The sequence below is a fragment of the Molothrus ater genome, chromosome 4 (genome assembly GCF_012460135.2).
Source record: "Molothrus ater isolate BHLD 08-10-18 breed brown headed cowbird chromosome 4, BPBGC_Mater_1.1, whole genome shotgun sequence".
NCBI classification, from domain to species: Eukaryota; Metazoa; Chordata; class Aves; order Passeriformes; family Icteridae; genus Molothrus; species Molothrus ater.
The window spans coordinates 49,594,146-49,620,304 of record NC_050481.2 but is presented as its reverse complement, the minus strand read 5'-3'; the positions used below and the strand labels follow the sequence as shown (position 1 = coordinate 49,620,304).

General features: G+C 36.8%; 1 protein-coding gene across 2 annotated transcripts in view; it reads right to left on the bottom strand.

Moving 5' to 3' along the window:
* Positions 1 to 26,159, bottom strand: part of PDS5A (PDS5 cohesin associated factor A) — a 77,964-nt gene that overhangs the window by 8,976 nt on the left and 42,829 nt on the right. For both annotated transcript variants that reach the window (XM_036382071.2, XM_036382070.2), the window contains exons 12-29: positions 21,950 to 22,101; positions 18,639 to 18,752; positions 17,958 to 18,039; positions 17,167 to 17,215; positions 16,898 to 17,037; positions 15,854 to 15,969; positions 15,048 to 15,153; positions 13,959 to 14,119; positions 11,193 to 11,316; positions 9,883 to 10,041; positions 9,548 to 9,616; positions 8,756 to 8,892; positions 7,965 to 8,088; positions 7,499 to 7,703; positions 6,875 to 6,989; positions 3,769 to 3,901; positions 3,063 to 3,182; positions 1,894 to 1,956 (exon numbers count right to left, since the gene is read on the bottom strand). In XM_036382071.2, the coding sequence (XP_036237964.1) occupies positions 1,894 to 1,956; positions 3,063 to 3,182; positions 3,769 to 3,901; positions 6,875 to 6,989; positions 7,499 to 7,703; positions 7,965 to 8,088; positions 8,756 to 8,892; positions 9,548 to 9,616; positions 9,883 to 10,041; positions 11,193 to 11,316; positions 13,959 to 14,119; positions 15,048 to 15,153; positions 15,854 to 15,969; positions 16,898 to 17,037; positions 17,167 to 17,215; positions 17,958 to 18,039; positions 18,639 to 18,752; positions 21,950 to 22,101 (2,169 nt within the window). The remainder of the gene's footprint in view (positions 1 to 1,893; positions 1,957 to 3,062; positions 3,183 to 3,768; positions 3,902 to 6,874; positions 6,990 to 7,498; positions 7,704 to 7,964; positions 8,089 to 8,755; positions 8,893 to 9,547; positions 9,617 to 9,882; positions 10,042 to 11,192; positions 11,317 to 13,958; positions 14,120 to 15,047; positions 15,154 to 15,853; positions 15,970 to 16,897; positions 17,038 to 17,166; positions 17,216 to 17,957; positions 18,040 to 18,638; positions 18,753 to 21,949; positions 22,102 to 26,159) is intronic.

The following is a 26,159-nucleotide window of genomic DNA, read 5'->3' as shown; positions in this document are numbered from 1 at the left end:
ATCAGTCCTGGTTAACTGAAGAGGTCCCAGATGACTGGAGGTTGGCCACTGTGATGCCAATCTACAGGAAGGCCAGAGGGAGGATCTGGGAGATTTACAGGGCTGCCAGCCTGATCTTGGTGGTCAGTGAAGTTATGGATGATCTGCTGGTTATCTTGAGTGCAATCACATGGTGTGTACAGGGCATCAGGCCTAGCCAGCACAGATTTAGGAAAGATGGGTCCTGCTTGAGCAACTTGATCTCCTTTTATGATCAAATGACCTACCTAGTGGATGAGGAAAGGCTCTGGATGTAATCTACCTGGACTTCACTGAAGCCTTTAATGTGGTGTCCCACAACACAGTCTTGGAGCTGGCAGTGCATGGTTTGGACAGTGGCACTCCTCACTGGGTTAAGAACTGGCTGGGTGGTCAGGCCCAGAGAGTGCTGGTAAAGGTGCTCCATGCAGCAGTGCCTGGTCACTACTGGCATTCCCGAGGGAGCAGCCAGTCCTGTTTACTACCTCTACTGATGATCTGGACTAAGGGATTGAGTGTCCCCTCAGTCAGTTCACAGATGACACCAAATGAGTGGCAGTACTGTCTGCTGGACGCCAAAGGCTCTGCAGAAGGACCTGCACAGGCTGGATCAATGGGCCAAGGCCAACACTATGAAGATCAACAAGGCCCCTGCCAGGTCCTGCACTTGGGTCACAACAAGCCCAGGCAGCGCTACAGGCTGGGCAGAGTGGCTGGAATGTGGCCCAGTGGAAAAGGAGCTGGGAGTGCTGGCTGAGAGCTGCTGAGCATGAGCCAGTGGTGTGCCCAGGTGGTCAAGGAGGCCAATGGCATCCTGGCCAGTGTCAGAAATAGTGTGCCCAGCAGGACCAGGGCAGTGACTGTCCCTCTCTAGTCAGCACTGGCAATGCCACACCTTGAATCCTGTTCCCAATTCAAGGTCCCTCACTGCAAGGACACTGAGGTGCTGGAGTGGGTCCAGAGGAGTGCAATGCAGCTGGTGAAGGGTCTGGAACAAAAGTCTTTTGAAGAGCAGCTGAGGGAGCTGGGAGTGTTTAAAAACTCTACAACTGGCTGAAAGGAGGTTGTAGCCAGGTAGGGAGTGGCCTCTTCTCCCAGGCAGCAAAAGACAGGAAAGAGGCAATGGCTAAAAGCTATGCCATGGGAGGTTGAGGTTGAACATCAGGAAAAATTTCTTCACTGGAAGGACTGTCAGGCATTGGAACAGACTGGCCAAGGATGTAGCGGGTCACCATCACTGGAAGTATTCAAGAAATACTCAATATGGCATTTAGTGCTGTGGTTAGTTGATATGGTGGTGGTGCTGTGGTGTTGATATGGTCAGTGGCTGGAATCAGTGATTTTAGAGGTCTTTTCCAACCTTAACAATTCTGTGGTATCTCCTACTGTTGTATTGAACCTAACTCTGCATTACGTTTTGGAAAGCCTCTCCCAGAGGTGCTTTGCTTTGCAAATATAGGATGTTAGAATCACAGAATATCTCCAGCTGGGACTCCCTGAAATAGATGTTCAAAAGTGCATAGACATTTGCACCTGAATTTAACAGCAATAAAAGCTATATTAAAAATATTACAACTGAAAATTTAAGATTGCCAATGCTAGTGGTATCACAATTCTCTATATGCATCACAACTTTACACCAAGCTTACTTCAGTAATAGAAAAACCTAATCAAGAACCTGTACCCCAGTGCACAGATAACAATCTTGGTGTTGAGTACTCATCTGGTAGTATGTTCAAGGAATTAATTATATGTCATCAAACAGAGTTACAAAATTACTGTCCATGAACTCTTAATATAATTTAAACACAGTCCAAAACATTTTAAAAACCATAAGTAATATTCTAAGGCTTGCAACTTGCCAAAATACAGTACCTTTCCTGTCAAAAGAAGAACCCTTGTCTCTTCTGAAATGTAATTCCTGTCATTGCAGAAATCCTGCATAAAAAAATAAAAATTAGTTCGTATTCGATGTCTCAATCTCACCTCTTTTTTTTATATACACTCAACTAACTTCTCAGATGCAATTATCAAGTGTTACACATATTTCACACCATGCAACCTGCTGACTAATGAATCAATCTAATAAAGACAGGTCAAACTCATATTTTGGTGGTGATTTACAGTGAGCATTACTGAATGACAGTATGCCATACTTGAAATTGGGATGACCATTTTTCCTTCTAAAATGACATTGATTTTTTGAAATTATACAAAACTGCTCTCCCTATTTGTTCACTTGCATGTTTTTAATGGGAAGTCCTAACAGAGGAAAAGAGGTGCCATTTTCTCTAAACAAGCTGAAAGTTGTTACCTTTGTCACGCTGAGTATCAGAGTTTACACAGACCAAAATCCCATAACTGAATAAAGGCACCAGCTCACTGTTACATAGCATCTGCCATTTCACAATTAAATAGGAAATAAATTTTGCTTAAACAGCCTCTGGAAAGGCAGTTAATTAACAGCCTAGGGCACTGAAAAATGTCAGCCAGTACATTCTCCAGGACAACTAAAACATCAGGTCTGGTCCAGAGAATTACTTGTGCTCCCCTAACACTTTTCAGAAGTAGGTCTCTTGGAGAGCAGTAGTGCCACTGCTGACAGCAGAGCTGTACTTGCCAAAGCTAGTAATAAGAGGACCAACTTGTACAGCAAGCAGAATAGCCCAACAGCTACTGAGAGACAGTAACATATCACAGATAACATAATGTTCCCTTTTTTCTGATTTGCATTCTAATTCAGATATACAGTCAGAAAAATACATATACTCTCATATATTCACTTGTAAAACACACTAATGAAATGATTCAGCAATTCATGCCAACATATCAGCATTAATTCCAGTTAGCTCTCACCTGGTTACAAACATTTCTGTCATGTGTTCATAATACAGACAGCACAGCACAGAGCTGACTTTAAAAAATTAATTGCTGATAATAAAATATGCATTTCCCACTCATTATCTTACAGAGATAACCATCCATCAATCATCAAAAAAACCTATTTCCCCTTATTGCTTTGGAAATAAAATTAACAAATTTACCTTTTCAGGTTGTGTAAAAAATTTGGTTGGCAATACAGGATCCTTCGGTGAATCTGCATTGCACAAAGCACTTTTGCTGTTGATTACACATAGTGCTACATCACATACTGTGTAAAGTTTCTGGAGAAAAAAAAAGAAGAAAAGCATGCTTTAGGAATTACTCACTGTTTTTACAGTGTAGAAAGAATGTGGTAGTTCAAAAAATTTAAAATATGTGTTTAAATAACCACCACTAAGGACATTTTTAATAATTACATCATTAACTATACTGCTGGGTCAGATGATACTATTTATAAACCTAGTAATACTTTACATGACTATGCTGTACAACTGAAACTCTTGCTCAATCAAATCACCTTAAATGGTTTCTCATCTCTGCTAAAAATGAATGGGTTTAACAATAACTGTATAATGCAATATTTCCTCCCCCAACAGCAGAAGATACTTATGTGAAGAAACTAGGCAGCTGTTAAAATAAGGCAGGCAGTAGCAGGAATACTTTCAAAAAATGCAGGTATTATGTACTGGCTGAAGTCAGCAAGGTTTTGCAAGAATGAGATTGGAAACATACAGACAGTGCTTGCAATTAGTAGTGTCTTTAAAAAACCATAAAAATGTCAGAGCTAGTTCTTTCAGACTTCCTGCAAATCCTGCTTTTGAAACCCTCAGCTCATCACCCAGCACTAATCTCAACTGCATTTCTTACTTCATTGGCCTTTGGCTCATCAGGAGACTGAGCATCTCGGGTAAGCTTGATGTTTTCTGACATCTTTTTCATGAAGGCATGGCTATTGTTTTCATTCTTTGTCATTAAAACTTCAAGCATGAACCACAGGCACCTAAAAAGTCATAAAACCACAAGCAATTACACTCCAGCTTTTATACTACAGCTCCTACATACAGCAACGCTTCACAAAATTTTGTTAGCTGTACTAGCTTTTTCTTAAGAAACCAAAATCAGTTTGAAGACATAAACAGATAACTTCATATAATGGTGTAAAGAGAGTCTAGACCTTTACCACACACAGTCTTAATTGTACTCCTTTGAGTAAACCTGCCAAACTAGTGTGCTTATTATTACCTCTGTAAATACTGCCCAGCCAATCAACTTTTTTCTCTTCCACATATGAATAGAAACAGGAATTCTGGAGCTATCCTTACCCAAATGAAATTCTGTAATGACTACCTTGAGCACCATGTCCCTATCAACAGTGGACCATGAGCACACTCAAGGCAGTCTTGAACAAATCATGCTGCTGCTAGACAGTTATCCACATGAGGTGGATTAAATACTGCAGTTCAGAGAGGAGATCCAAAAATCAGATCAGATTCTTCCTAATGTTCCATATGGGAGGAGAATTCTCCCAGGTAAAACTTAATGGAATTAGCCTTCCTAGGTTTCTTTCTTTAAATCTTGCTTACTTATAGTGAGACTACATTAAATTTTGACTGAAAGTTTGTTTTAAATTTTTTTCAATTATGATATAAAGCCCAACTGGTCAATGCATGCTATCACTTGCTATCAAGCTCCACCACTGCATATGGTTAGAGGGTCAATAGTCACTGTAAGGTAAAATAGTGCTTGGTTGGGAAAGCCATACAAATTCCTTGCTCACAAAAGCCCCCCATCTTCTTACCTGATACAAACTGTAATGAAAGAGATGAAGGAACATCTCTCTCAAAAGCTCAGAGGCTAATGCTCCATCAAAATACTTACAGAGCTATCTGATGTTCAAGAAACTAAGATGTCTCCAGTCTGACTTGCATCCAAGAGCTACAAAAGCTATAGTAAATCAATCAATCTGTCTTTACATCCATTGTAAATGTCTTTACAATGGATGTAAAGACAGCTTTACATCCATTACTGTTTTCAAGAACTTGAATAGGATGAATACAGGAGCAGTAACATACCACCCTGACCCAGGTTCTGCAAAATCCAGTGTTACCCCAAGATTACTACTGAGAGCACATTACACTCTGGTAATCCCAGTTAACTCATGTCAAATTCAATAGCTTTGAACAAGACCTTTGCAAAATACCAGTGGGATTTTATGTAAAAAAATATCCACCTAGAGGAACACAGTCACATGAAGTCATTCTTTGTATCCATTTCAGTAATTTCATAATATGAATTAGGAAGAGAAAGACGCTTGAGACAATATAAAGATAAAAAACAACCAACCCCAAACATAACCCTACAGGATAAGCTTAAAAAACAACATCAGTAACAGTAAGTATCACAGATAACGGTTCAGGAACTGCTAAGCAGGCATTTACTGTACATCACTGTATCTAGGCCATCTTAACCAAGACAAACTAGGGAGACACCTACAAAACACACTGCAAACCCTGTTTTTCCAACTTTGCAAGCATCTGTGTTAACACTTTCAAGTGAACACTAAGACATTCAGAGCTGTTAAAAGAAACACTGTATCACATTGAATGGGAAACATTTTTCTCATATCTCAGGAGACTCTTCAGAGAAGTATTCCTGCCAAAATTCCCCTACAGAGTATTTCTTTGTTTGGAGCAGTCCCTTCTGGCTAGTTCAGCCAGTCTGTGACAAACATGAGGGAGGAAATTGGACAACAAAGGAAAGCTATACAAGGACTGTCCAAAAAAGCTCTGCGCACTGGAAAGTGCTTCTCAAAGGAAGTATTAACTCAGTGGCTGCCAATCAGAACTTGTTCCCATGCATTCTGGATAAAGTACATACTGGAGGATGCTTTCAGATGGTGCCAGGAACAGGGAGTGCTGGGACAAAATGTAGACTTGTTGGTAAGGTAAAAAAAAATCTTCACTGACTTCAGGTGTGAATCAAGAAACTCAGAAATCAGAACACACCAAGCTTTTCATTTCGAGAAAGAATCAGACTTGGACTGTGAGAAGTGAAGGTGCAAAAACCATTAAGATCTGAACTAGTCTATTGGTGCCAAAACAGAACTGCTTTTTGGATGATGTATATTGTAGTATGTGGTCATACATGCCTAATACAAAACCAACAAAGCTCAGTTTCATCAAAAATCAGTACAACAAAAAACTACAACATTAAAACCAGAGCTGTGTGGTGAGAGAGACAACATGCTTAAACAATTTTAAAGTGTTAACAATTTTCTAAAATTTTAAAATTCATTGCAAGGCATAAAGAGCAAAAGAAGCTATAATTAAGATGTAAAATATTATTTGAGTCACACAAGAAGGTCTGAATGTGGAAAGAGTACAGAACAAGCTCCTGCCAAGTATGATGGTATTGTATACAGTAATCCATGCTGAATACATTAAGAAGTACTAAGCCTGCACTGCTGATTTATAGTGCAAATGTAAGTCAGCAGCAATTACTTAGAATGAATTTTAGTAGGCTTGTATAGGAAGGGGAAAATAAGGTTCCAGTGAGACAGGACCTACCCAGCCTCACTGTTTTCAAGTCTTGGAGAAGCGCCCTATTTTAAAAGTTCCAAAATATTTGATCTAACATTACTTGACATCCTATAAATATTCCTAGGCACCAAGACAAGACTAAAATCATTGCTTACTTTAAAAGAAGCATACACAAATCACTAATTTGGTATACTACAGTGTGACCTACAGGTTACCATTTGGGCTTTCAGAATATACTGCTAAGCAGTTGTTGATGCCTTCTTCCCATGGTTAAAGTGTTCCATATTTCCATTTTCCATTTACTGGCTTAAAAGATACTGTTGATAAAACAAATATTTCTTCTTCCTAATTAGTATTTTCCACTTCCTAATCAGTTTCTTTCCAAGTGCAGAACAATTCTCAGCATAAGAATTCCAGAATCACTTGACACTTACTCTTTGACATCACGAAGCTGATCAACATCCTGAGGTTTTGTGAAATCTGGATCATGTGCCAGTAAGTGAATCATATACGGTACCACATATTCAGGCAGCAAGGACAGCAATTTTTCTACAGTAACAACAATAAAAAATTGCTTCTATATTACACACATACACATGCATCATAAGAAAAACGTTTTCAAAGTACAACTTCTTCAAACATGAAATATAAAATTTTGACTTGCATTTTCTTCCTACTGACTTTACTTTTAATGAATCATTAAAAATAAATCAACATGTTTTACTACTACAAAACTACTTGGTCTTGCTTCAGAAAGGTGGTCATAAAGCCTAAAAATATCAGGACACAAAATTTTGGTTTTTGAGCAAAAACAACTACAACCATAAGAGCACTGTATTTTACATCCATAATTCTCAGCAATGTACAGAGTAGTATTTTATGATTTATGCTAATACTGAACTAGGTAAATTTAGATTTGAATGTGTCTAATATAAAGATGAGGAAACAGATTAAACTTACCTAATGTTTCTTTAGAAAAACCAATTGCTTAAGGTTTAATAATTATTCCTTCCAGTTTACTATTATTGTATTCTTAACAATTTTAGTGAAATACTAACCATTAGCCATAGGGTTCTGCTTAATATATTCTCTTCGTATACTGATGTTTTTGAGCAAGCACTGTCTGGCATGTGCTCTTCTCTCCTTCACGGGGTCTTTGGCACACAAAGCAAAGATTGCCATATATTCCAAAGGGAGCAGTAACTTCACAAGTGCCTTATGCAGCTTCTGGGCAAATATCTGCCTCACTTGGTAGCACTCATCCTATAGCAACACAAACCATAAAAGTGCAACCATCAAAATCCTGGTCTTAAAAAAAAAAAAAAGGCATTCAAGGTGGAATTATGAGGAGGCTTTCTAAAAATACGAACAGAAGCAGCACTATTAACATGTGAAATTAAAACTTCAATAACTTGTGAAAGCTGCAGTGAGGAACAGAATATACTCTGTAGCAGCAACAAAAGCTCAGACGTAAGGACTCAGAACTCAATTAAGGGTCACTTCAATTCTAATGCAATTACTTACATTAATGACGAGTGCACAGAGCTGGAACTGTTCTGGGGTAATTATTTCATGGTAACAGGGTTCCTGTGCAAGCTTCATTATTGCACTACCAGCAGCTAATCTCAGTCGAGACATATCTGATTTACTAAACATGGCAGAGAAAAAACCCAAACAATTAATCACAGCTCACCACAACTATCTGCATGTCTCTAATTTCTTCTTTTTACAAGATCAATGACATCCCAGTAACACAGCTCTAGATCAAGCTAAATTAACCCTACCAAATTTGTAAAAAATAAAGTGCTTTACTTTCCCCACAAAAAAACCTCTACTTTTGAGTAAAATAATGATATTAGATGAGTCAAGTTTCTTGTTTTCCTATCACTGTCTAAATTAAAGCAATGCTTTTGCCAGTTTTTCTCTTTCCTTCCTTCACGCTCAAGATGAAGTTGAGGTGCAGCTACCTCACAGTTGGAATGAAGAAGCTCCACCCAAGATAAAATCTAACATGCTTGGGAGGTGGTTATCACTCAACTGTTTTCAAAGATAGCTCTGCAGGTGTTCTACTCTCTACAATGTCTTTTACTAGGAAAATCATCTAATTTGGAACTCTGTAGGTATTAGCAAATTGCAAGAAAGGGAGTATCTAACATAATTTCATGCTGCCACTCCACTCCTAATATTAATACTCTGATCAAATCTGTAGCCAACATGGTGCTGACCTTAACATTCCACAAACACTCTAAAAGAACCAACATTCTTTGAAATTCTAATACAAAATTTATGGAAGGCAGCAAGGAACAAACTCTGACCTGATTCGCTTCTGTTCTGTCAAGTCTCCTTCGCTGACGAGCATAGCTGACAACAAGCGGAGTGTGGAATTGGCGGATTTTGACTGGTTGTTCTTCATACCCAACAACCAGCGCACCAAAAGTTTAATTGCCTGCACCTATCACGCACAAACAAATCAACAATCAACTTACTTGCCAGAGCTGGTAAGTTACTAAAACCTACTGTTGTCAAACTGAAATTCCCATAGATTCCTGTGTACTAGAGCGGATACACTTTTAAAGGAACAGAATGAAGCAGTAAACATTTAGAGTGAAAAAGAAGAATCAGTATTTCTGACCTCAGGAGAGTACAACTATGATGCACTGTCTTTGCAAATTTGCATCTGCCAAGGATGCAGGATACTTGATATATGATTAAAAGTAAATGCAACTAGATAAAAATTACTAGAAATGGCCATAATTAGATTCCCATTCATCACGGCCTCAATTTATTTCAAATCTGTTTACAGTCAGTAAAGTCAAAGTCATTTTTCTTATAAGGAAAACTACAACTTTTGAATTTCTTGATCTTCTCAATGCTCTGAGTAATTAATATCAGTAAGTGATATTACAGAATGCAATGTTTCAATGAACAGAATGCATAGTTTCTATCAGTTTCATCAGTTTTGTGTATAATCCACAAATACATTAATATTCTAATAGGACTAATACAAAAACACTTGAAGGGATTTCTTCTAATATTCCCCACAGCTTGAAGAAAAGTAAATTTTTAATTGCAGATATACACATTATTGCAGTCAGCAGATAACTCACCTTAGCTAGTACTTCTGGAGAGACTTCTTCATCTGGAGACCACAATTTTCCATTTTTCTCACCTGTTGACTATAGAAATTCATATAAGTATACAAAACTGGTTCAATCCATACAGAAAATCAAGAAGTAAAAATAGAAGAAAGTAATGGATTAGGCTGTCATTTCCAAAAAGTACGTTTTATAATGCAATTATCACTGTACTAACCACTTACAGAACATTACTTTACAGACTCACTTGACAAAAAAAGCTCTATTCCCCACAGAGCTCATAATAGGCTAACAGCATAATAAGCACTTACAAAAAAAAAAAAAAAAAAAAAAAAAGATATTCTTACCCTGTCATTCATTAGGAGATCTTTCACAATGAAATTTGCAACAACAGATTTCATTGGAGAAGCAAACTGGTCTGGAGCCAACATAGAAATGTGACCCAAAGAGACCAAGGGAGTTATAAGCTGTTCTGGTACATCAGCATTCAAACTTCTACTAAGAGGCTGGAGAAGGAAAAATAAAAAAAAATTCAAAATTCAGCTTCAGTTAATAAATTAACATGTCTTAAAAGAGTTTATTTTACTGCTGTATTGCTGATACATTTCACTGCTTTTCCAAAAGAATTAATAAAATTAGCAATCAGAAGTATAAAGAATACAATTTCCTATTCAACAGAGTAAATAAAAATCCCATATAAGGTAAGGGCAAAACAAATTCTATATTCTCTTCTTATTTTAAAGTGAAACACGTTCAAACCTGAGTGACATGGGAAAAAACTTTGACTTAATTTTGTTCAGAAGTTGTGAAAACCTCAATCCCAACTGCCAAGGGTAGAAAACAGTAGCCAAAACCTTGGAAACCACCAGGGACATTTCTACTAGCCATCAGTGTTTACCTTCCAGGTAACAGTCACCAGGACAATTCCTGTATCAACCCACACCATTGCATCAGATTCTGGTATTAGGGAGGGAACAAGCACTCTCACAGAACTCTAAGCAGAAATCGAACTCTGCAAGCTTAATTCAAAGCTTTTCACCTTATAAATTATGCACAGGCTCAAAGACAGCCAAGATTATGAACCTAAAATATTTTACAAGTGCAGATTAATAATGTTATTATTTAAAAGACTACAGTGAGAAGTAATAAACTGCTCTGTATAGAATATCTTTTTGCTTAATAACTTGTCTAAGGAAGCAGTAAGTGAGCAGTAAGCTGATGCTTGAGCTTACAGCCAAACATAGTTTTCTGCACTAACTGCCCTTGTGAGGCAAGGCTGTATGTGTAAAGACCTTAAAGCTGGGTAATTCAATACAGATTGAAAGCAGGGAATGTTATCTCCCATTTAGTATCTGCTAAATGTGTCCCCATGGGATTTGCTGTGGATCGAGCCAGCATATTTAGCTTACTTCCCCCCAAACTTCTCCCATGCAGATAAAAAGAAAAACCTTTACCTATCAGACATGAGAATATTAGTAAATTGTGACTTTAAGAAACAAATATTAATAACTTGCTATTGTAAAATTAATGACTTAACTACCATACATCTGTAGGCTTCCTGACGTCATAAACTGTTACCTGTTAATAAACAGTAGGAATTAATTTTAATTACTAGTATCAATTAATAACAGAAACAAATCTTAAAGGCAACACATACCTCAAAGATCTGTGCAAGTTGTACTTCTTTATTGGAAAATATGGCATGTATACAGTGAACAGCTTGTTTTGCCTGATGAGGAGTGCCTCTTTTTGCTTTCTGATGCAAAATCGGAATTAGTGTTCTGTGTGAACATTAAATAGAATACTTCAAAATGCAATTTGCAATCTACAAAAAAATAAGTATCTTCACACACACAAATCTATTGTCACTGTCTTATAAATCAAGTATTCCTTTGAAGTCTGTTCAGGAAAGATCACAATCATAAAGTAAAAAGCAGGATGGAACTGTATTTAGCAATACTTGAATATCTGACTGTATGTATACAAGAAGGAAACAACCCACAGGGAAAAAAATCAAACATAATAGAAAATAATGATCAAAATAAAGCTATTTAGGATGTAAGGTTGGGGCAACATGACAGTTTCAGCTAGGATGAATTCCTGGACTTATTATCCAAGCCTGGAATGACAGGGCTGAAGAAAAGCTGTGAAAGCTAATAATAACCACTGAACATCAGTGTGCTTACAGGCTTTTATAACCAGAACTTTTAATCACAATGTATACCCAAGCAAACAACTGCTTTGCTGTGAGATTTTGAATCTCCTGCAATCTATCTGCTGATCAGAAGGCACAGAAGGAAAGTGCAGGGCAAAAGCCACTCCCGATACCAGGTGCAGGCTGGTCAGACTGTGCAGTGTCACTCCCCAGATAGTGCTGGAAGGCAGGCCTGTCCCATCAGAGCTCAGCAGCTGAGACACTAACTCAGGAGGTTCACCCTGCAACTCACCCAGCAACTAACATGAAAAAACAAAACCACCTAGAAAGAGTCGGACACAGAAACATCCCCAAAAATCTCCCTGCTTTCTTGAAAAGCTCTTTGATAGTCTTCAGTACATGGATTATTCAGCACCCTGCTGACACATTCTACATAATCAAAATCAGCAACCGAGGCTAAAGAGCAACTTGCTGGGTTGAAAGAATCAAACCTCAGTTTCCTCAAAACCCCCACAAAAACCAAAACCAAACCAAAGACCCTGAGAAACATGTTAACAGTATGCTGAAGTAGAAAATCTCTTCTCAAACCTGCCAAGATTCCACAAATTGGATTAAGAGCCAAAACAGGACAGAATTCAGTAAAACCTACAGTTAAAATAAGTTTCAATGGCTAACCTACATTTTTCATGGTATTAAGTATATTAAAGTGTCTTTGCCAGGCCTTGGTGCAGCAGTTACAAACCACACCTCAGCACACCCCAACTCACACAAATCTGCAAAAGGTGAAATGTTGACATGCACCTTTACATGTTTACATCTACAAGTTTACACATGGTCCACAGGCTCTGTTTGAGCATGGCCAGTGCTTTCATCAGGGTTCAGAGTCATATGGTAGTCTTTGTCCACGAACGGGTACAAAACCCCTTATCCATTTCCTATACAAGGAAGAAGAACTTGAGCTGTGGCTGGTGAACACTGCTTCAAAGGACAGCAAGTAGCCTGCTCACAGAAGCATTTTAAAAACCCCGAAATACAAACAGGTCCCTTGAAAAAAATTATCTTCTTGATTGTATCAGATCGTTCATTTATGATAAAGATTTCTGAATACATGAAGTCTGGAGTATCTCCTTGTCCTCAGATGTCTTTTTCTTTGTGTCAAGTGTAAACACTGACATGGTTTTTCAGAATGCCAACCTGACTTGCCTGGAAACCATGCCAAGGATGCTACCTCCACTTTAACAGTTACATTTTTAAGCTGAGACCTCCCAGACTAAACTTCACCAATACCTGGCTAAGGCACGAAGTCAAAGAAATGTCAGCAATACCAGATCTTTGAGAGAACATGATATAGCCCAGCAATAGAATACTGATCAAATTCTGGTAGGGAACCAAAGACACTTGGGACTATACTGGGAACTGTACTCACAATGGGGACTGCTGGGCCTTTCTTTCTTTTTACCTCTACAAACGTCTTAAAATGTGTCTTATATACCTGTATTTGTAATATTTTCCTTTTGTCCGAAATCTGATCCCCATTCAGAAGAATCACTGAGGTTACAGCTTTAATTTACAGAAAACTTAAAAGTGTACACTGATATGCATTTTAGCATGGCAATATCCAAAATGATATTTCAATATATGAGAACCTGAAACCTGTGATTTATTATTCGGACAAGTTAGTTACTGACAGGTTGATTTTAAGGTTTCAGATGTTATTCACAAGGTATTTAATAGTCAGTGAATACCTAGTAGATTATGCAGCTTTAATCAGCAGTACAGCATGAATTGAACGACAACTTACAGACAGACAATTATTCTTTGCTAGAAATTCATACCTGCTTTTAGATTTTGCTTCCCATTTTGTTTAATAACAAACAGAGCTGTTAACTATATCAGAGATTGCATATGTGCTCCTTACAAAGACAGAAAAAATAGTGAAGGACAAATGAGTAGAAATTATGCCAAGTAATCATATCTTTGCTGTATTTTTGCTGTTGCTTATTTTATAACCTAAAAGATTTACTACACACTGGTTTTAATGTCTCTGTTGTAAGAAGATTTTGAAGAAGTACCTAACACGTTCAATAAACACATAGAAGTGTGAGAGCACAGAATTAAAAAATGAAGGGATAGGGACAGAAAGGTACTGAAGGAAATCAAAATCACAGAAGTTGTTCATATTAACAAGACTAGATAGGGACAACACATTGAATAAACTATCAAGAGGCAGAATTCCAGATAAGAAAAGCAGAATGTAACAATACTCACGATCGTATTTGTGGCAAGTCTGTTTCTATTTTGTGACCCGTGTTTCTGAAAATCTGTATGGCTGCCTCAGCTACCTTATCATCTTCCATCCTGAGGCACTGCAGTAGAGACTCATAGGTCTCTGCAGAGTGGAACGAGGTAGGATGTGTAAAGGACAGAACCTGCAGACACACATTAAAACAAAGGTATATTTATTCATAGTAAATGAATAATCAGAAAAACAAAATTATGGCTGTTTATGGGCATTACCATCATCATAAATAGCTGTTACATGCCCATACAAAACTTTTACATTCATTAAATGTATTGCAGAGAAGATTATATATAAATTTTCAAATAAATTCATCTAGGTTTTGCTTTTCAAGTCCTCCTGTCCTCCAAATAATTTATAAGATACTACATTATTTGAATATATAAAAACACATTTCTTCAAACAAATGCTTATTCAAGAGTATTTGTTTATACTGCAACCTATTTAAGAACACTTCTTTTCAACCTGATTTAGCTGAACTGTCATTTTAATTTCTCCAGAATCTATAGTCCCTGAGCAGAAAAGAAACCAAGAAGGTTAATACATCTACAAACAAAACATGTGCTACTGAAAGGATATTAAAATCCTTTTTCCCCCCCTTTGACTTCTCAGCACCACTGAACACAAGTTCCCTTTTTCTCACTAAATAACGTGGCTCCTGAGCTAACTGCTTGCTCTCCCTTGCTCTCCTTGCTCTCTGTGTCGTACACACTCCAGAGAAGGTGTCTCTCCCAGTTTCCCCGTTTCTCTTCCTCTCACTTTACCTCTACACCTTTTTCTCTACTACTTCCCTAAGTAGTAGAGCAATTCTGCTTCCCTAAGCAGAAACCAATTTCTGCTTTAACATGTACATTTCAATGCTTGGCACCCTTTTCAAAACATACTTCTCCCAACAAACCATCTCTTCCATTATTCTTCTTTCAAGTGAGTATTAATAAGAAGTTTCATACATTAAAAAAGTAGTTATCTAAGTAATAACTACTAACCCCATGCTAACATGGAATTGTTACTCATTCCCCTTTTGCCCCTTCCATTACAGCTGCATTGATGCAGATTACCTTGAGAAGTTCAAGCCCTGCACGAATAGCAGTATCAGGACTTACACCCTCCTCTTCATCATCAGCTGTCCCCTCTATGGATTTATTCATTAGTTTTACTAGTGCACTGAAATGAGAGATAAAAAAAGGAACAAACAAGTAAGTATAACAATGTTAAAGGCTGGAGATACAAGCAAGATTAGTTAGTTTTCACAACATATAAAGGGAAAGCAACAGTCCTTGGGGGTGGTGTTGGCATTGCTGTTTGGTTTTTGCTATTTTTAATTTATTACATTATTCTTTTTCCTTCTAATTTCACTTTCTGCAAAACCAACTCTTTAGGGGGAAAAAAATCCACCCAAAAAAACCCCCTCCATGCTGGTGGCATTAGATCAACACATACTTGCACAAGTTTCAGAACGTAATTAGGTTGCCAGACAAGTCTCAAAAGAAATCAAAACATTCTCTTACACAATCCCACAACAGCTAATTAATTCAGATGCTCTATGGAAGACTGTGCTGCAGTTAACTATGTGAAAATTATATTCACAGTTTTCACCTGAAGCCCCACAAATAGAATTTTCACCATGAACTGCTACATTTTAAAAATCATTTTATGGAGAGCACAGCAAAGCAGCATCAAAAGAAGTTGCATCCTCTAGGTTGCTGGGAATGAATACATCTACATAATTTTGATTTAAAACTCACCCACACACTTAGTGCTAGGACAGACCAATTTAACCACCAGGAAAATAATTTTTTCTTTTGCTATTTCTAGCATATTTTAATCATTCATGAGTCAATTGTTCATGATCTTTCAAACTTACCTAATGGCTTCTGAGTCAATATGTACAGGGGCGATTCTTTCCAAAAGAAATTTGACCATTTCCAGAAAAGGATTTGTTGGCTGCTTAGGATTTGCAAGTTTCCGGGCTATCTCCCTCTACAAGAACGTTAGATACAAACAAGAATTACACTCCTTTTACTTACTTCTTTAACATGTTGAGTAAGCTAAATATAGTTACTTTTTTTTTACCACAGAGATTGTCTATATAATCAGTGAAATGTTTTTACGAGGGGGGCTGTTGGTATCTCCACACCTCTCTTGATCATGTTATATTCAAAGCAGACATACTTAACAAAACTATTTAAACAGGTTTCTAGTTAAGAGTTCTTCAGGAGGTCTTAAGAATTGCAGCCCAGATTCAAAACAGATCTAAAGAAGAGTGAAGTGCAGTACACAGAATGTATATGTCTGTTGTCAAGTGTAATCCAGAAAATTGTGGGTAACCCTGCAGTACTTGAGATTTCATAACAATGAAAAAATTGTCTTGCTCCCTTCCCTGTAAAATTTCTGAGCCATCAGACAAAACCCAAGAAGGCTATGTCTGTTCATAGATGCTCTTTGTGATTTTTGCAATTCCTGTCAATGAAATTGCTTATTTTGCCTTAGACCATTACAAAATAATCTGTGGTGGTTGGCAGAATCTGGAAAAGTACATTTTAATATTAAGGCATGTATTTTTAACAGAAGACTTGCTGGTACTTGAAAGCTGAATCAGTGTGAGAAGACAGTTTGGGAACCCCACCACAAAAGCACTTGAAACAAAATATTTTGAAGAAATAAACTGGTTTTTTAGACATTATGCTTGCTGCTTATAATCCCAAGAAGGAATAAAGCCAATGTTTTCTTAAAATAATGACTGTAATTATCTTTTCCCTAATCTCTACAGGTTAATCAAAAAGGCATTTTTTGAAAATTGGAAACATGTAAAACCCATGTTTAGGTAACTAAGATGACCATTAATGACAGGCAGCACTTTTAAGCACAAATATTTATGGTATAAAAGTTTGCTTTTCCATTTCCTTACCACACAGACATCTGCCTGTTTACAAGAACATGTAGGGCTAATTAACAGTTCAAGCTGGGACCGAAGTTTCTCATCATCACCCAAAACTTGATTGAATTTCTTCACAAAATCTTGTGCTTTCCCAGGATCTGGAAGGTTTTCTGTATGGTTAAAAACAGTTTAATGTGAGATAAATTTGCAACTTCAGCAGGCCAAGATTCACAGAAATACAGTTTCCAGGAATGCTGTAGTCGTTTACAGAATGTTTATAGAAAACTATTAACACTTACTTGCTATGGTCATCAGCTTTCCAAACATGGCAGCACTGTTTGCTTCTGACTGAGGACAACAGCAAAAACAGACAAACAAATCAGCAGTATCTCCTTTATAAAATACACCTTTAAGCTGATCTGTTAGTTCTTCTGCAGCACTACTTTCTACTTCTGAATCTTATGTTTTATGTTTTGTTTTAAGAATAGATACTAGAATAGTGTAACTATCATTAGCAGCTACTACACAGAACGGCGAATAAAAATCTTCTTGTAACATCAAAGAACTGCAAAAATTCATTAATTCACGTAACAGGCCAAAATAATGAAAAAGTCCCCCATACCCCCCAGAACAGAAAATTCCCACAAGCCCATTCTCTCACCAAAACCTCAAAGCAATGCCCTTCTATTTCAAATTTCTACTAGTAAAATTCCAGAACAAATACTTAAAATCTTGTTTTTTCTAACCAATGAAGAAATCACTGCCTTATGTTTCAACATATTCCATTCCATTTTCAAAATCTCTTAGAAAGTGAGAAAGAAAAAAGGTCTGTCAAAAGTGAACAAAAACCTTTGAAACTTTTAAAACTTGTTTCAAAGCTCTTGAGCAGTACTATGAAAAAATGACCAACAGAAGGAGGTCATATACCTTCAAGCATTACAAAAAGCAACTTTACTTCATGAGAGTGGAATGTTGTCTACGTACAGAAATCAACTGAAGTTACATTGAATCATTAATATAGTATAAAACCCTCCAGTAAATCAGTCCCATAGATCTACTGGATAAAGTATAAATATTTTCAAAACCGTACAGTGGGCTGCTTATGCAAATCCAGCAATTCTCGTACATGACTCCTTAGCATGTTCTGGCACTTCCACATCTCATTCAGTGCTCTGCAAAAATGGGAAACAAGAAAAGAAAAGCTTCTTTATGACAAAAACATGCTGTATGTTTTAATAAACAAGATTGTTAATTTATTTATCTTAGAAGTGCAACATAACACCTATTAGGTACAATCAAAACCTAACAAATATTAAAAATAAGTTTTGAAAAAAAGGTAGAACTGATTTTCTCTTTTTACAGAACATCATCTCTTATTCTTCTAGGAGCAATTTAACATGTGCAGGACACCTGTAGTATTTCTTACAACCACTCAAATAAAAAACAGTCCACCATCAACCAGAATTCAGTCACAGACACCTTCATCATGGTTCCTAATACAGAGCAAACCTAAAAGTCATCACTTGCACACTTTTAAGTCTGCATGAAAATGGATGGATAAACTCACTCTTCTCAAATATGATGGGATCCTTTTGTCTAATGGATGTGTCGGGTTTGTATATAAAAGGGAAATGTTTTCAAATACTATGCTACTTGCAAACAATGCTAAGCGTCCATTAGCTGTATTTTTATTATATAATACAAGCAAGATAACAGAGATGTTAGAAAAGCCTAAGAAAGCAAGTATTTGTTGAATAGAAACTATACTCACTTGACAGCATTTGGATCCAAGCTAGCATACAAATAGTACAAGCACTTCATTCGCTCTTCCGTTTCCAAATTGTGTGGAACAAGATACTGAGCAAAGATTTTCTCTACCAGTAATCTGCAGGAAAAGAAGAAAAAAAAGAAGAGAAATCACTACTGTGCATGTCAAACAATACCTTCCAGATAAGCTGAAGAAAACAAGAAATAGCAGAAGTCATTAAAACCAGATTTTTCAACAAAGAAAGAAGACAAAAAAATAGTCGCATTTTTCTCAGCTGTAAAGACTCCTTCCACTACTGATAGAAAGATTAGCAAGAACTGCTCCTTGAGAGCTTTTCCACGTTCTTTCACTTTCACCTCTAAGAGGGAAAAATCTGTCACCATCCAAATTCTCCTTGTCTTTAAGATCTGAGAATCTCCCTTTGTTTATTCTAATATATTGAAGAACACTGACAGTGAAAAGCTCAAATAAAGGAGAAAGAATACAAGAATATAACTCAAAGAGGACGAAAAGTAAAAATGTGAAGTATCCTTGAAAGAATGGTTAAAATTGAACGGCAGTACTTGAGAATCTACTCATTCTAATACAGAAACTAAAAATCAACACTAAAAAGGTGGAGATGAAGGAACACCAAAACATATACAACTAAAGGGGCAAAAGGCAAACTGAGAACAAACCAAACCAGCAAAAACAATCTCCAATTATCTTTTTTAAATACACATTTGAAGTTTTATATTAAATACCAATTTTGAACTACAAAATACAAGTGAGCAGTTCATCTAATTATAGCCCCCCAATAAAAGAACATTCAAATGTTAATTCAATTCATACTTATGAAAGCTGTACACAATGTTCAGCAATACAATTTGATACTTATTGACAAATACTGTGTGTGTTTGAGTTTTAAAACCTTTTCACTACGTACCAGTCCACTGGTACTAGCAAGAACTCTGTGAGTGCCTTGTACAGAGACCACAGCAGCACAGATCAAACACACCTTATTTCTGCTCACACAGCTTATTTTTGTTGAAAGAAAATTCCAGAGACATGATGGCAAGACAGAGGAATAAAAGGATGACCTTGAGTATGGATACAACTATATCAAAACAGCCTATTAGTATTAAAGAAAACTTGGCTTTGTCTCTTTAAATGTACACTTTCCTACTGATGACTCCAAGAACTATATTGTTTGGGGAACAGGATCTTCAGAGCTCAAGGGACTCCATCTGTTTAACATACTAGGAGTTTGGAGGCATCAGAGTTCTTACCAATTTATGAACATTGCTCTAGTCCATCTCTCTATAGATACATGTTCTAGAAAAGCATTCAATACAAATGGAATGACTGCATCATCCCTTCCCTGGTCCCTGCTGGTAAGGGTCAAGATTTACAAAATGGGAATAACTGCAAGACACACTTCTCCCCTGTGAATAAAGTGACTGGCTAGCATAATTATAGCTGGTAATAGGGCACTGTTTCAAATGTGGTTGTTTCACTCCATTCCCTGTATATTTATTGTAAAACAAAGAAGTTCAGAGAATACATGAGAGGCAGCTCTTATGGTCAGAAGTTCTCAGTCTTGAGCAGATGTGCAAATCAACAGCCAAGCAACAACAAAAACATTATAAAAGTGAGCAAGTTATCAATGTGTGGAAAAAAATCTGTTCTATTCCACTTCATGCCTCAACTCTGCGTGATACTTCACTATTATCTCCAGAAAGAAATAGTGTTATCCCTAAGGAAATACTCCAAGGCTCAGAGCTGCCCACTGCTACTTTTTATCCTCTTTGCTGCATTACTGAAGGAAAATAGGCCAGAGCTGGCTAATTTTGGCCCATGCTTGCTTATGTGTTTAAAGGATTGAACAGATCTTTTATGTCTTAAAAGATCATAGCATTTCTACATCTCTTCAGGTGCTAAATTTCTAAAATCCTGACAAGTGCACAACACATTTATCCCTCCGCTAAGATCAGGAAACCAACCCAATGGTGTCACTGAGCAAGAACTTAATTGTCAGCCTTGAAGACTAGTACCATTTGAATTAAAATTTAGAATATCAAACTGACCTAGAAGAACATTAAAAATCAAGCCACCAATCTTTCTGTGTGGACACAGAAAACAAAAAGGATACAATCCATGCCTCCTCATGAAAAAGCTAGTTTCAATAGTGTAATCAGGCTTTCTGAAATCACGTCAGAGAAAGAAACTCAGTTTTGATGACACACTCTTCCCTTAAAATTCCCTGCCTCATTTCCATCAGTGTTCTGCTTTTGATTGAGCAGAAATACAGAACACATCTGCCCCATTCACTATACAACTGATTCATTCTCTGTCCACTATCAAACCTGTGTACTGAAAATGAGATGCAAACACGGTAAAAAACCCAGAAACCTCTCAATGCAAACTAAAGTATATTTTCACATATATGCTGAATTAGCTTTGTATAAACCATGTGAAGACTTCCTGATTTTCAAAAAAGGTGCCAACTAATCAAATATGCAACTATGGCCCACTTACAACCAGCCAGATGAACAAAGCAAGAGCCTTCACCACTGCAGTGCTTAAAAATTTAGTATCATAACTGGCAACTGAAGGAGGCTATTGGCCCATTCAGACTAGTCACCAAGGTAACAAAACATTCTGAAGTACCAGGCTGCATAAGCAAGGCGCTAAGAAACAGGGTAACGAATTTTCTGAGTCCACCATACTAAAAATCTAAGCTGAAATTCTGCCTTTGTGTGGTAATCACAGCTTCCCCCTTCCTGAAAAACTATTGATAATCTTCCAAAACCTTGGCTAAAATACCTTTTTTCGACACCAAAATAGTATTTCAAAAAATCAAAGGGACTGAGTGACAAAACACAGACAAATCAAATGTTAAAGCACCCCTGATGTTTCTTCAGCTTTTGGTCTACCTAAAGGTCCATATGCCAAAAGGAGAGATCTGTGCATGCACTGTGGTGTGGACACACATAACACTCACAGAGGACAGATTTTAACAGCCTGGCCTCTGGAAAGCAGTAAGGCAAACAAGCAAACAACAGCTGGCATAGTAAATGCCAGATTTAACAATGTTTTTCTTACACAGTAGTTAGTTAATGCAAATCACAGTTCCATCAGTATATAAAAATGAATCCATGAACAGATAATGAAACAATTTTGAATATGTGCATACATATCTTAATGATTAATTAAATACACCATACATCAACCCATAAATGCAGAATATAACAGCTTTCACAGGATAAGAACATATTTTCAGAGTATCTCTTATCACTATACAATTAAAATTAGGAAGACTTAGATTGACTCACTTGTCATCAATGCTATTTTGATAATATATGTGCAAAAGTTTATCCTTTATCCAGCTCACTTTCTCTGCAGCATCTTTTCCAGCCTCAGCATGAAGACAGTACTTCTTGTACAGCTGGGCAAGACCCATCATAGCTTCTTTTCTTACTCGCCACTTGAGAGGGAAGAAATTAAAAGAAGTTGGGGAATTGGTTTTGGTAAATGAATGAATAAATAAATAAATAAATAAACCATAGAAATACAGTAAAGATGTAGAAGGAAGAAAGACAAAATAGCCACTTTCTGATCTCTTGTATTTAGACACTTCAAAAGCTGAAAAATGCTGTTTGAAGCCTCTAGATGAAAATTTGCAAAGCCTACATAAGAGTTTTTTTCCCAGTACTGTGCAGATTAAATACTGTCAGTACCCAGGACTTCAGTACTTCTCTGTGTCGAGTGTAAAAGATCTGGGAGCTAGACAGCAGAAAGAAGTACAGCTTAACATGTATGCCTGAGTAAGTGTCTTACTGAGTCAGGATTTGGAAGGCTTATCTATTCAGAGACAGGCACCAGGTAAGTGGCAGACTTCTTTCTTCCCACTGCCTTGCACCATCTCATAGCACCCTTGCCTCGACACGGGAGATCTGGAGCCTAGGCCAAGCCAAACCTGCCTGGCTTGAGCTCTTAGGCCACCTTCCAGGACAGTGGGAGAGGCCCATTTTGCTGAAGCCTTGAAGCAATTGCTCTAAGACTGGAGGGATTGAGGAAAAAAACCCCAGAGTACAACAGCTACAGGAGGAGTTCATGGGTTCTCCATCTTGCTTTTGGTGGCCATACTTTATCCTCTAAAATAAATAACAAGTATCTCATTATTAAACAATTTCACAGACAAGACCCATAAACTATCCTGTGCTGATTCTGTGAGGAATCATACCAAAACTGACTTCAGGATTAATTTAGGCAGCATAGTGTCTCATGCTGAATGATTTACACAGTAAACCTCAGAAGACACTTGTTTTCCCACATCATTTAGAAGAAATGCATTAAATTTGAACTGAAAGAGATAATTTCTTTCAGAACGCACTAGGTATCACTTTAGTCTTGAACTCCCAAGGACTAACAATGCTCAAATCATTTCAGCCTATGAAGCACAAATGTAGATACTATTATTCATACTGTAACCTCCTCAATCTTGTTAAACTGAAGGCTTGACTCAATACCACTGAGGTACTGCACATTTAACTCCTTAATAGTTTTACTGAATGATTTCCTTTTCTTGAAGGGCAAAGGCAAGGCAAATCTTCAAGATAATATGGCTCATGTCACCACAAGACACCATTAGCTGTTGGAGTAGGTTATAGCAATAAGATGGAAAGAATAAACTTGTGTTTTGTTACTTGTTGTATTCTTAAGTGACAGATGAGTCAAGATAGTAATAACTTTACTAGAACATAATACAGTAATTAGTTTTCAGGAAAGAGAAAAACTTTAGCTGTAAATAGATGTTATTATTTAACTTTTCTGCAGGAATTTGTTCACTCCTGTTACAATCTAAAGCACATTTTAAAGAAAATAAAGGCCTGAAAGGGAAACATTTTCAGAAAAGTAGTAATATTTTTCTGCATTCAGATATACCCTTCCTATGCAGGTGATAGCTTCATCAGATCTCCTATATGAGACAGAAATGATGGATGGAAAAACTCGTCAGAAGAAAACAAAAAATTATTTCTATAAATGATTCCAGAAAATTTAAGGCTAAAATGTGGGAGCAAAAAGGAGTTACAAAATAAAGGAGGTTTGGATTGCAAATAGAATTCTGATTAATAGCTGTAAGAGTAGATCTCAGAGCGTGTAGAAAGCCAGTTGCAGTAACAATAGGAGACATTGGACTAAACCACTTAGAGAATGTTTGGAACACCACTGAAGCAAGTCATTGAATAGGAAATATATGTAGGGAGAAAAAAGAGTTAAACACTTTTGAGAATTAAAGCTGAAACAGCAAATAAACATAAAGAGGAATGTAATAATCAGTTTCAAAGACAGCATACATAAACATAGCTAACAGAATTACTACCCTGATTCAATTAAGAGAAGAATTTTGATAACCTTAGCTTCCTTGGCTGACCAACATAATTAAATTCCTCCACTGATGACTGTTGGGCTGAATTTTGAAAAAAAACTGCTACTGAAAATTCAAAATAATCCCTTACCCATTAGAATAACTTTAATAAACATCTTACAATAGTTCTCCTTTCTCTGGAAAAAAGCCACAATGGTTTTCAGTACAGTTAAAACTAATGCACATGCAGAAAAATGCATAGAGAAGAACCAAAAATGGGTGTATGATTCTATGGCTCCTCACTCTATAGCTTTTGACTTCAAGCTGATGATGTGCAAGTCAGTTCTTATGAAGGGCCTGAGTCTCTTCTCTCTAAGGACTGTTGGGAGAAATGCCAACAAAGTCAGATGTCAAAACTCTCTTAACTTCTCACGTTCTTAAGATTATTCCGGTATTATGGACAAGAGTATTTTTGTTATTGTTTTTAAAATGTCTCCTAATTATTCTGAAAAATGAAGATGCTGGAAAGACCTTTGAAACAGTGTTTCAAAGGAGCTTTCCTAAGAACAATTATTACCAAAGACTAGATTTCAGTTTTTGGGGAGCATGTTACCAGAGTTACTTTTCCATGTGGAGCAATAAAAATGGATTTGAAAACTACTGGTGGAAGTGGGGTTTGTTTGTTTGTTTTTAAAATTGTTGTTGTTTTTTAAATAGTTACAATCATCATGCAAATGTCTATACAGATCAAATCAGCTAAGGACATTCCTTTAAAAATTAAGTAGTGTCTTTTAGCCATAAACTTTCACTCTAGGAAGTGTTTACACTATCTTTACCAATACTGTGTCAATTAGAATATGGTCAGGAGAAAAAAAAAACAGATCACTTAAATGGTGTACCAGTTAGCATGATTTAAATTTTTTCCCTGCTTTATAAATATAAGAGGCAGAACTGAAATGACAGGTTGGCACTTTACTTCAGCCTGTTGGACAAGCATTCTTTTCATAGTAATAGCAATACTCATTTGACAGATGACTGCAGACCTATAAAGATGAAGTCAAACTGATGAACCATCATTTAGGAGTTTGCAGTAGATGTATCCAACAGAAACCCAGCTACAAGGGGTAAATGCAGCCAGCAAAATACAGAGCTCTTTAAAGAAAAGGAGTGATTAAAATAGGTATAGTGCACTCAGCCTGGAATTGAGAAAATCTTACACAGAAAATATAAAGATAGTTACATGGACATTAGCAACGCTCCTCTCCCAAGCTGGAGAGAAATCCTAAAAATAATTTTTAAAAAACAGATGAAAGTTTACAAGTCCTTGATCTTCATTCTACAGTAGTAACTATATTTACTAACACATCCTATATTGCTAAGGTCTACTTCGAATGCTAAGTATTTGTTGTAGTAATTTCTAGTCAGCGCTCAATTTTATTTTCCCCTCAGGATATACTTTTATTAAAGCTCTCTCCAGAGATTTTTGTAAGAGAAACATCATGTACAGACGAAGTTATTTTTCACTGATCACCTGAAAAAGCACCTAACCTTGAAATGCAATATATCAAACCAACAACTGGTATGAAATGACTTAGTCTAACGTATGAGGAACATTACATGCCACCACACTGATTTAAAACCACACAAAAAAAGACCTAGCTCTGTAGAAATCAGTATTACAGCTGTGCAGTAATAGCTGACTGCCTCTTACTGACAGCAGCATGCTAAAGGTAACAGAGACACTGGTGAAGACACAGTAACAATCATCCCCTTCTCACTAGGTCCCAGTGCAAAGCGGTGACTCTACTAAAAGTTTTTAGATCTCATAAATGAACTTTTGGACATGTTTAGAGGCTGAAAAAGAAGAAAGGTGATCTTGATCACTTCTGAGAAACATGCAATGTCAAGCTGCAAGTACAGCTAATTGAAGAGCTGCTTTACAACAGTGAACATACTCAAAATCATTATTTCTCCTTGTAAAGATGACATTCTTTTCAAAATCAATCATAGTAACATTCTCACTTTAAAGAACAAAAAAAAGTAAAATTAGAAAAAACAGCTAGAATGACATAGGGGGTATCCTTTCTATAGCCTATCAAAAAACGACAATAATAAGGAAAAAAAAATCGACATAGCTACATTGCAAAGAGAAGTCTGCTATTAGCCATCACTCT